The sequence below is a fragment of the Formica exsecta genome, unplaced genomic scaffold (genome assembly GCF_003651465.1).
Source record: "Formica exsecta isolate Colony F162 unplaced genomic scaffold, ASM365146v1 scaffold489, whole genome shotgun sequence".
NCBI lineage: Eukaryota > Metazoa > Arthropoda > Insecta > Hymenoptera > Formicidae > Formica > Formica exsecta.
Window position 1 is genome coordinate 1,319,967 of NW_021852127.1, and position 13,117 is coordinate 1,333,083.

The window sequence follows — 13,117 nt, forward strand, 5'->3', positions numbered from 1 at the left end:
TCTAAATGACTACATTTTCATCTGATTAACGTTATGTGACAATGCCTTTGGCAAATTCAAAACAATAGCATCTAATAAATAAAGATTTTAGTATTACCATCTTGAAAATCTTATGCATATTAACTATATTGCAACAAGAAAAAAAATTTCTAAGTAATTCAGATAGCAATTATTTAATCATTTTGACGTTTCAATCTTTAATTTACATCTTATTTGCACAATCAATTGTAACCAATGCATTTTATTGAAAAATCTTATCTCGAGATCATTTTTCTTCGCTCCAATCATTCATGTATATTGTTGCTAATTATCTTAATGCTTAATTAAAATTAATGCTTTTTTTATAAGATAATTCCCCAAAACTATGCGTTTACCTGTCGTTTATATTATATATTTTTTATTAATCGCCTCGAAATATCTATCGCATGAGTCCGCAAAGCAATCGGTGAGTCTAATGACATTTCGTTTGTGCAAAGAGATCAACGTGGCCCCCGGGGGTCCAATGCATAGCTCATCATACAGTATGTCTCCCCACGCGGAGATCGCGCAACAAGGGTGGCGTGCGTGCAGGTGGGAGGACAGGGAGGACGTACTGACAAGCCGAGGACTACGGTGGGACTACGGAAGGGGGCTGGAGGCAGTGGCAAGAGGGAGAGAGGTGGGACCGAGTGCCGGTGAGCGTGCGAGAGCGAGAGGACGAGGTGAATAGTGAGTCCGTGAGCTCGAGTGAGTAACTGGAAGTCGCAACTGGGGGACCCACTCAGTCACCACGAGATCGGCAAGCCGAATGGTCTACCGCGCCGGTGGTTCTTCTAGAAAGTTTGCGAAGAGTCAATGGGAGCTCCAGCAGGGCATCATCCCTTCGAATGTCAACGGGTGGCACCATCCGCAGGACCTACCAGGATCTTATCGCGGCGCAGGTAGACAGCCGGTTGCGTTGCGTCAATTGCATCCTGACGGAAAACAAGCCGATCGAATACGAAAATTATCTTGCGGAAACTTTGACGATGTGGAAATTTCTAGTGCGCTGTTATGTCACTTTGACATCCATCTGACGCACAATAACTTTGGTGCATCTTTCGCGATCTCGATTACTGGGTATCCCGAGAATTTCGATATCGCGTGACAGTTTGTCGCCCGGCGACGGTGGACAATAGCGAACAATAACAGCATCATTTTTGGAGCGATTCCAATCACCGATTCGCGGAGGGATCGCGGAGTGTGCAAGTGGATGCGAGCGGAATCTATCAACCGGAGCAGCCGAGGACTTTCCTGCAGGAGGACGAGGAAGAGATGATCTTCGATCTGCTGGTGGCCGGAGCCTTCGCCCTCGCCACACTAAGGCGGTGTGTGTACATTGTTGAATTCTATGCACTTTCTCTAATGCGCATATATATATTTCGCTTTCGCATCGTCTCGCGGAGATGAGATATTCGCCACGCGCAAACATTTGCCAACAACAAGACGAAAACATTTCGCGGATATTACGTTGCGTTGGCGCGTGTCGCGTTCCTCTCTCGCCGGCATACATTACAACGTTACTTCACTCCTGGCGTTGACGTCTCCGCGAGATCGCATTGCGCTTTCAGGAGAATGAAAATCGCTACGCATTTCTGTCACGCCGAGTTCGCAGAACTAAATGAAAGAAAATGATCGTCAGACTGACGACAAGTTTTACTGAAACACGTATAATGATGCAATGACACGTGAGGAATCCGCGACGTTTAAGATACCGTTTCTCTTAATTCGCACGATGCGCTGTTTTTATCATCGTTATCGATTGCGCTCAACCGGGGGTTAGTGATCTTGCTTGAAGAAGACGGACAGAAAGAAAAAGATAATCGAGCCGCGTTTTATAACGAACAAACGTTCAAAATAATTTAGCGCAAATTTATAATTTATCTCATTAACATGTTATTTAAATTTCTGAAATGTACAGCTTTCCATTCGCTTATAACAACTATAATCAAAAATATATGTCTTCAGAATCTTTGCTTGAATTCCGTGCTCAACGCGCGACTGTTTTTTGCATCATTCAGTATCATTTTTGCCAGAAAATATTTGTCTCTCATTTATTCTTCCCGTAAAAGAAAAAGAATACAAAACCGTTTTCTTATATTATAATTACGCTTGTACGATAATTATTAATTGTATGCAACGTTTCAGTAATTTACAGTTTAAATATGTGCAAGTTCTTAATTTAATTCATATATTAAAATCTATCTATCATCACCAAATTGGAGTTTGTGTCAACTTAATTCTATTTATTCAGAGTGTTAAAAGTATTAACACTAATCGTGACATTATTAACATTATTTATTATTAAGAAATCTGATTTATATATTTTTTTAATATCATTCAAATATGTATTATTTGCATAATTTTCATACATAGATAATCTCCGTGTGATATAAGTTAACAATAAATTTTCAATAAATTTTCAATAAACATTATACACATAATATTTACATCATATAGTTTCAAAACATTAATTTCATATTAATTAATGTTATCAATACAGATAATTTTATTTGAGATGTTAAACTACAATTTTAAAAAGAGCAGACAATATGTGTGTGTGTGTGTGTGTGTGTGTGTGTGTGAAGATACTTCTTCCGGAAAAAATAAGAATTAGTCGGCATAGCAATTGTACGAGTCCTTGTACTAATTTAATCTCAAGCTTAAGCGACTACGTTTAAGCTTTATTTTCTTGCGATAACAATGCAAACATTCCTCACATAACGCTGAAAGACTGATAGCCGCAAGATTTATAGTGTCATTGTTTGCGGAAATGATACAACATTCGTGCATATATTTTGTTTCATTCGTAATTATAATGTGCTCATCTTTCAGAGAATTTTTATATTAATATTTATTTATTTACATATATTATTTATTTATAATTAGTAAGAAAATTGTGTTTTTATTAATTCGCTTTACACCAATTATATAATCGCTTTACACCAATTAACTTTGCTTTGCAATGTTTATGATTTCATGCACGCTTAAAAAATTCTTGTTTCGCTAATTAGTGACTAAGCATTGAAATGAGTCAGTACATGAGATAAGGTTGCTAGTGTGTTTATTTGGCTTCAGTCAGTCCGGGGCTCAAGAAGATAGATATCAATAGTTTAATTCACCTACGACCTCTATATCGTTAGCACTCTATTTGCACATTTACTAATACATTAACATTTCTTTAGCTATTTTCTCTCTTAACAAATGAATCTTTATTACAAGAATGTGATGCAAAATTATATATATAATAAAGTACAATATTGCCAATATTCTATTATAACTAAACATAGTTTTAAGATATTGATTTTCAATTATATAAAATCAAATTCTTAAGCAAATAATAAATTAATTATTTATTTCATTTGACATAAATGTATCTGTTGACAAAAATTCTAAGAATTTATATCATTGGCTATTCCAATTATTCATTTTTAACGTTATCTTGATACACATAATATTTAACCGCAATGAATAATTTATATTCAGTCATATCTATTTATTTCTATTTTCTGCGGATTAAAAGCGGTTCTCTCAACCGCGATAGCCCGTTGTTCCGCGTCACTGCCACCTCCGAACTAGTCTTACTCATTGCTATCTATTTAATCTCTCATACTTATTTAGAGAGTTCCAATTTACTATAAATAATTGCTTGAATTAATTCACAATTAATTTGCTGTACATAATCAGTCATATGCTTCAATAATAACTTGTAATGCATAACCGGAATTAAAAGTAGAATTTACTACGCTCATATCGAATAGCATACATGAGGTAAGAAAAATATGTAAATGATCTCCGTTCTTTTTATATTCTAAGTCATTCAAGATGGATTTTAATATCTTTGCCTAATAATCTCAGTAGTATTTAAAGAGAGACATTGATCTGGAATATAAATAATAACATACAAATCCGAAATGCAATCGCATTCTTACGCAATAAAATTTCCCCGTCAAAGGGTGATTCTAACTTCGGGATGACAAATTTAAATTCGTCACCGAGAGCTGTCTGTTCTCCACCTCCACGTTCCCCATCACTCTGTAGAAGGTACAGCCGCCGATAGAGACGCGCGTCGTGTTGATACGAGACACACACGGACTGTTTGCTCGGGTACCATCGCGGACCCCTTTTTTTTTCATGTAGGCTCCGCGGACTCGAGTCACAACACTAGTAAAGTTACAAAAGCCGAAGGCAAACAGATCCGGAGACGGGCCTTAACCGGTTTATTAAACACTCGTGCGCGCCCCGGAGGTGGTCCCCATCGTTGCTGAAAGTGACGACGATGCGGACCAGCGGACGAGGACGACGGCGGCGTCGACGCCACTTGGTCGTCTTCCGGAGTCCAGGCCTGTATCGCGTCCGTCGCGAGTACGTCGTGCATCTTTCTTACGGTACCCCCTCGCCGAAAGTAAGTTGACTACTTTCGTACGTATACGCGGGACAAAAGCAATTCCTCACGGAGGTGGGAAAGAACGAACGAAGGAAGAGTCAAACAACTCTCAGACAAACCTTTCTCTCTTTTGTCAAGTCGAGCCGAGCCGCCGGCTTTAAATTCTGACAATTTCATGATTTCTATTTTCATTTGATCTCAAAGTCATTATGAGATATTAATCCCGCCGACGCACTTCAATGTTTTCTTTCTTTCGATCACTGATAATACAGAAATGATTGATGCAGTTTTTGGCTACCATCTAAATAATTATCATTTTCTATGAATTCGGTATGTAACATTTTTTTTAAAACCAATATTTTTTTGCGGCACCCTATACAGCACGAAGTTTTGACACGAATTACATCGTGAAATTTTTGTACGTCCCTTAGTGTCACCGAGTGACTTACGTCCTGCAACGGAAATAAAAGAAAAGTAAGGTCCCAAGAGCGACTTGGACGCGTACTGGGTTGGGGTTTTGGGTTCAGCAAGGTTCACTGGACATATTATGGGACAGACGAGCACTCCAGCGTGAAATGAAAATATTATGCCAGCGCTCAGACCACGCGTGACACATCGAAGAATTACTATATGCATATAAAAGTCGAAGATTCACCGTATATCTCGCAATGGAATGAATTTTCTACCGCGAATTGTCTTTTACGAAAAGATCACGCTGACTTTCAGTTAAGTGATGCCTGCTATTAAGATCCGATCTAAGATAGAAATCAGATAATAGAGTAATATTTCTCTCTATAACATTAAATGTTGACTTAATGTCTTGATTTATAATCTTAGTTTTCCTTTATTTATCCATTATGATTAAATAGTAAAAAAAAATAATCAAATATCAATTAAGATTTTGCAAATTTCTACTAATTAGAGTATTTAATCATGTAGAAAGAAAAAGGTAGAGAGGGAAAATAGTTATACCTTCTATTTAGTTTTACTATTTCTAATTTCCAATCTTGAATTATATTTGGCTTTTGAAATTAGATTAAACAATTGATTTAGAATTCTTTTAATTATAATATAATTAAGTCGCAGACAAGCATCACTTATTAGGTAGCTTACATTTAATTTTGATGAAATACCATATATGTCAGATGAAGTATCGAACGATCTGGCCGAGAGCTCGGGGTTATTTTTTGCGGTCATTTGTTAATCGTACTTAGTTACAACCGAAGTAGCCATTCGAAACATGCACAGGCAAATATACGAAAAGAAAAAGAGAAACAAGATAGGATAGTTTAGGAATAAATCAGACTCTCGAAAAAAAACTTCAGTTTTTTACCTTCTTATTCAGTTTTCTGACAGATTCTCTTGTTCTCTATCAACATGTTATCTGCTAATTAGAATCGATTTCGTTCTCGGAGTTTTCGATACCCGATACGCCTTACACAAAATTACGATTCTGGAATGTTCTCGTATTGTTTACGATTTATAAACAATTCGATTAAGTCGATCGTGTGCGATGGGGAATTTTTACGAACGTCGCGATAACACTTTCATGCGGCGTTTCCGCATCTCTTACACGGAAAAAAAATGTTGTTGCTTCAATTAAAGTCTACATCACGGGCTGCCAATAAACATACATAGTTCATTCAATGATATTTTTATTGGACCAAATATTTGGATAGTTGTTTTAATAATTCAGATATTTGGTCCAATAAAAATATCATTGAATGAACTATGTATATTTATTGGCAGCCCGTGACGTAGATTTTAATTGAAGCAACAGCATTTTTTTTTCCGTTTACACGTTTACTCGCACTTATTTGTACAATGCCACGAGATATATCGAAAAGTTTTTTTTTTGTCTTTTTGTTCGAACGCCTGAGAAAAAAAGCGCATATAGACGCTTCGTGCGGCAAACACTAAAGTGGACCGGCGATTATATTGTGACGTGAGCGGGAAAATAATACTTAATGAGTCTAATTATTGACAAATAATACTATTATTGCTAGATATGTTAATCAAAGAGCTAACGCATAAGAATAAAATGAAGATATACACATCTATATGTAATATCTGATACTAACTTATGTGTAGTAAAACTAATTATATGCACATGATATAATAAAATGCAATGGATATCCTTGAGTCATCTTTGTTGTATAAGATAAATATACGCGCGCATTTTTTTTTTTGAAAATATTTCTTCGTCTATCTTGCAAAGTTACAGTATTAAGTACATACAGTAGTTGTACATTAAGTGCATAACAGATATCTACTATTTGTATAAGTATCTAAATTAGCATATGGAAAACATGTTAAATAAAACTATTATGCAATTACTCTGTCGGTAGCAGATTTAGAAAACATAATATATATGATTATTCTCAGATATATTAGCTAAATTGCTCGTTTATTTAGCTGTTTCTACCTACATTCAAGATATTTGTGGGTAGATTTATTACAATCGCGTAACGAATTCCCGACAATTAATTCAATTCATAATTTGAAAGAGATAAAATTCCCTGCATTGTAATTTAGGATTGCTCGCGGTTTCGTTATCCATAAAGAGTCGCTAATTACTCGGATTTACGAGCGCATTAAGTATCGGCAGCTTTTCTATGCTGCATTTAAGACGCGTCGGCGGATCATTCTCGTTGCTTTCTCAAGGTGACTCTTCTGACTCTTAATATATCCTGCGGCATTTTCTTAACATCTTTTTACGCTTTATTTTACCGACATATTTTTAAAGGATTACATTAGGCGGGATCAGTTTTTACTTGATTGCCGTGTTTGACCGATCGTTTAAATAACGACGGATTTTAATTTAACGATATTATAGTAAATCACATACTAACCGATTGCTTAATAACCAGCTTGAAGCCGGTCGATGCTTAATAAGGAATCCTAACATCCCAAATTGGATAACGCGCGCTCCATATTTTTCGTGAAACTTTTTTAAACCCGATCCCATCCACACACAACCACACACGCGCGAGCATTCTTCTGTGTTTGATCAACTCTCAATTATTGTCATTAACAGACTATTATGTTGACCGCACTTTTGTTCGTTGCGCAGACCTAGAAGTTTGCAACGTGAGTGGTACAGAAGTGAGGTAATGTTTAAATTACACGCTGCATAGTGAGCCGAGCTTTACGAGGCTCCAGCGCGAACTCTTCCATTCCACCACCTACGATAGCAATTACGGAGGCCGAAGCTTGCCGTTGGCACGCCACAATAATGTATGTTCACTTCCGCAGCTATGCACGACACGTAGAAATTATAACGCGTATCTTTCATTCTTTGAAACAGTCATCTTTAGAGGAAGACTTTAAATGCGTCGACCGATTTAAAAGTAGAGTGTGCTTTAGAAGTGGGTGTATGCAGCTGCAATATCAAACACTTACCGCGCTTTATTTCCAATTCAATTATTTCCGTATGTTTTAATTGTAGAATTCATCATATTCTAACGTGGGCGCTAACATTTATCATTATTTCGCTGTAAACTCCATATATATATATATATATCTCAGTCTTAAAAACTTCGATTTTAATATTTTGGAAGTATTTTCTCAATCACAATCGGAAAAAAATTAAGCTAATTAGTTGTGTAAATACGACGAGAGTCGCTGTGCATATTGGTTTTTCGACAAGTCTGGTCATTTGCGAAACACTCGCTAAGCAATAGCCGAAGACAAATCCCAGTTCGCGATCTCTTGCCACCTGACATCATCCATCGTGCGGCTGCTATTCTCTACCTTGAGGTCGTACGCGCAATGAGCAATGAGCGATTCATTCATGTCGATACGCGAAGTGTCATACGGGTTGACTGCGCTTGACACAGGCGAAGATACACGATACGATGATCGAGATGAGGTTGGCAAAAACGGTCGCGTTCTTTGCTTGAAGAACATCGGGTGTGAATTCACCGATACTGCCATCTGCGACCGACTAGTTTATTATTCCGAGCGGGAGAAGAGGATACTTATTGTCCCGGTGTCATGATACTTAAAGCGTTGTTGTGGGTAGAAGGTGAAGAAAACACGCGATGAAATGTGACAAGGGACCGATTTAGTATTGTATATACAGGATAGGCGAAACTTCGTGTGTCGATATCTTACGTAGCGATATTCTTCGATCAGTTTGTAATCGAGGTTTCTTTTAATAGATCTTTGATCTGTTTTCATAATATCTGACTTCATCTTCTTTTTCAAAAGTAAAAATTACATAATTTCAAATAATATCGGACAAGGTGATCAAATTTTTGACAGCTTTCATGGTCAGACAAGTTGTCATGTCTGTCCTCAAATGGGTTAATCCGACATATTCAGTTACGTGCTTTGTTTTTTACAATCTGTCTCAACCGTTCGTAACTTTGAAAACGAACTGGTTGTGTTAGTATCTTTCGGACTGAACCTATCAACGCAACACAAGTTTCGTAACTGACTACACTGCCGCGCCGTTAAAACGAGACAATACGTATAAAGCATCGCCGGCAATGCGTAGGCAGCGATCGTCTGCGAATCGGCAAAAAATTCATTTCGCGGACGCTTCGTAAAATCGGTTACGTATCGAACGGGTCTCGCGTATTCCGCGCAAATGTCGTGGGTGGAGAGCGGGGCCGGGTCCCCGTGCCTGACCACCGACAACTTTGATTCACTGTGATTGTGTTGGAAGCCGGTTCAATGATCGCGCGATCACACGAGCCTGTATACGCGCGCATGCAAAATACACGTACGACGCGCGTCGCAATTCACTAGTCAGCCGAACGAGTCACGTGCATCACGGCTTACACACGGGCATCACGTGCTCGCGGCTCACTCGATCGCGCTCCTAACTTATGTACGTTGCGTCTCTGACGCCGATTGACCAGAGTGGCAAATTTTGCTCTTCTCGCATATACATGAGACAGAATTACCATCAGACCATCCAAAGCTAAAGAGTTAGTCTCTACTACTATATATCTGATAGTGCATCGAGCGCGGTATACTTGTTTTTTACGCAATAGAATTTCATAGATTAGTTAAATGCAGAAATTTAGATATATATCGCGGGGAAAAGAAATTACGTATTTTTTTTCATTGTTCACAGTATACGACTTATTTTTTACGCGAAACCTTGATGGCATTTATCGCATATTATTGCCGTATATTATTAATCGCGTATATTAGCGGGAAATCGATCAGCGACAGTCTCAAAGTGATATATAATACGATATATCATTCATAGTATATTAAGACCTGAGAATATTTGTTGTCAATATAACGTATACCCGGTCACTCGGGCGCGCGATGACAGAATCTACCGTCTTTACGATCTGAGGTCGAGGCCGTTATCGGCGTGTTTCACTACGCAAGAAAATCGTAAAGGGCCCAAAGGGTCGACGGAAGGGCGTGGTATACACGTACCTAGTTCCATCTGAAGGCCCCGCTGACGTCTCTGTATATTCACGGTACGCGAGATCATCGTAAAGGGGCCTCTATAGGCCGCGGCGTGAGAGTTCGATTTTATGTCCGTCCCGGTCCGAGACCGCCCGTCGTTAGTCACACGATGGTCTCTGCTTTCTTTAACACGGGGCACACGTGCTGTACGCACGTGTTTTTATAGTCCCGTAGTCGCGTATGACGGTCTCGTTTTGCGGCGAAACATTGTCATCTTGATTTCCTATATGTATGCGTGTACTTGCCGTTATCAAAGCCATCATTCTCGCGGATCTCAAAGTCGACGGTGCAAATCGAAGAGAAAACACGGATGTACTCGGACCATTGCATTGTGAATGCATCCTTATCCCGTCGCTCGTAAAAGATACATCGCGGAATCGACTGCGCGACAAATGGCGAATTACTCTCGGCTGCGACGAGACCAAACGACCAGTTTCTTACCCATTGTGTGCACCTTTCCTACGAATCTAATGGATAAACGGAAGTTTGAAGAATGCGCTAAGACGCTTCCTTATACGTTGCCATCTTATTTAGATGCATAAATGCATGAATTATGATATAAAATATGATTTGAAATATACTGATCTGTCAATATTTTCCACAAAAATTTTTATTGTAAACGTAACGTGTAAGTAATTAAATCCATTAAATTAAACCCATTAAAGCAGAGGAGAGATGATAAACAACGGTATTAAAAAAAAAAAAACAAAAAAAAACGGTAATATACATTACAATTTAAATTTTGTACGTTTTTCAATATATATATTTTTTTAATTGCATCTGAACATGACCCAGATGACCCAGAATCCATAGGAATGGATAACATATTAATTAAATATAAAAATACTCATTTTATCGCATTATCGCAATTGCATTGAAGTGATTATCTCAATTTCTAAGATAATATATTTTATTGTTATTAATGATGTGTCTCTCTCCCTTGCGTCAGTTTATTAAAACAAATAGCTTCTCTCCTCTTCTAGAAGCATAGAAAGTTACAGCATTAGAATATATGTTTTATGTTAAAATTTTCTTAAAGAAATATTTAATTCTGAACATTTTTGTTCATCGTGATTATTCCTTTTTTAGAAATTGTTACTAAAAAAAATTAATTTGCCAAAAAAGATCTATCATTAAAAATGAAGTTGGAAGTTCTGGAATATACTGTATATAACATCGTAATTATCTGTTTCTCAGACATCAATGGGTCCGGAGTAATAACGTGATTATGTACTTACAACGCGATTTCTTCCGCGCGAGATCCTACCGTCTCAATTAACAATATAATTCAGTGCAAGCTTTCTCTTATACGTTCACGCATGTATTACAAACCGTTATTAAGGTAGGATTAATATGATTTATCTTCATATATAAACGCGTATCGACTGGCGGAACATAACGCAAATATGATAAGATAATTAATCCGACCGGCAAAGCTTCCGTTCCAAAAACAAGAAAAAACATACCGTAATTTTGATATGACTGTACAATAAGATGAAAAAGATTCAAAGAAACTTTTTCCTACCTCATTTTTTTTTTATAGATTTGTAAAAAGAAAAGTATCTCAATTCAAATACGTTAATCTTGAGATAGATTGTGTATTAATTACTATCATATATACTATTGTGTCTATATCAGTGTCAGATTAGATCGTCGTATTCTTTTACATCTTATCAGAGGAAATATTCATGAGATTAAACAAGGCGTCATGGTATAAAATGCGTCCCGCATACTTTGCAAATCGGATATCCTTTACCTGCAGCGAATCAAGACATAAGAAGTCATTTAACGGCGTGTATTCCGTTCTCTTTGAATAGTGGCAAAAAAAAAGTCGGATGACTTACGTAATCTTTGCTATCAAAAGGAATCGAAGGAATAAACAACGGTATTAAAAAAAAAAACAAAAAAAAACGGTAATATACATTACAATTTAAATTTTGTACGTTTTTCAATATATATATTTTTTTAATTGCATCTGAACATGACCCAGATCGATAGAAATCCATAGGAATGGATAACATATTAATTAAATATAAAAATACTCATTTTATCGCATTATCGCAATTGCATTGAAGTGATTATCTCAATTTCTAAGATAATATATTTTATTGTTATTAATGATGTGTCTCTCTCCCTTGCGTCAGTTTATTAAAACAAATAGCTTCTCTCCTCTTCTAGAAGCATAGAAAGTTACAGCATTAGAATATATGTTTTATGTTAAAATTTTCTTAAAGAAATATTTAATTCTGAACATTTTTGTTCATCGTGATTATTCCTTTTTTAGAAATTGTTACTAAAAAAAATTAATTTGCCAAAAAAGATCTATCATTAAAAATGAAGTTGGAAGTTCTGGAATATACTGTATATAACATCGTAATTATCTGTTTCTCAGACATCAATGGGTCCGGAGTAATAACGTGATTATGTACTTACAACGCGATTTCTTCCGCGCGAGATCCTACCGTCTCAATTAACAATATAATTCAGTGCAAGCTTTCTCTTATACGTTCACGCATGTATTACAAACCGTTATTAAGGTAGGATTAATATGATTTATCTTCATATATAAACGCGTATCGACTGGCGGAACATAACGCAAATATGATAAGATAATTAATCCGACCGGCAAAGCTTCCGTTCCAAAAACAAGAAAAAACATACCGTAATTTTGATATGACTGTACAATAAGATGAAAAAGATTCAAAGAAACTTTTTCCTACCTCATTTTTTTTTTATAGATTTGTAAAAAGAAAAGTATCTCAATTCAAATACGTTAATCTTGAGATAGATTGTGTATTAATTACTATCATATATACTATTGTGTCTATATCAGTGTCAGATTAGATCGTCGTATTCTTTTACATCTTATCAGAGGAAATATTCATGAGATTAAACAAGGCGTCATGGTATAAAATGCGTCCCGCATACTTTGCAAATCGGATATCCTTTACCTGCAGCGAATCAAGACATAAGAAGTCATTTAACGGCGTGTATTCCGTTCTCTTTGAATAGTGGCAAAAAAAAAGTCGGATGACTTACGTAATCTTTGCTATCAAAAGGAATCGAAGGAAAGGAAAAAGAACAAGAGGAAAAAGAGAGATAAAGAGAGAAAGAGAGAAAGAAAAAAAAAGCCTTCGCGGGCTACAATCAGCCTTCGCGGGAGCTTTCTATTCACGTGTGCACACGCGTGTGCGGCCTATCGTCGGCCGAGAGGAATCGAGATAACGTAATCGACGATGACATTGAACGCCGTATAGTATCCGACCGCGTGCATTC

The 13,117-nt window shown here is 36.9% G+C and overlaps 1 protein-coding gene across 1 annotated transcript in view; it reads left to right on the forward strand.

Moving 5' to 3' along the window:
• The first annotated feature begins 787 nt into the window (after positions 1 to 787).
• Positions 788 to 13,117, forward strand: part of LOC115241456 — a 22,112-nt gene continuing 9,782 nt past the window's right edge. Inside the window, exon 1 of the mRNA XM_029817223.1 lies at positions 788 to 1,070. Coding sequence (XP_029673083.1) covers positions 788 to 1,070 — 283 coding nt within the window. The remainder of the gene's footprint in view (positions 1,071 to 13,117) is intronic.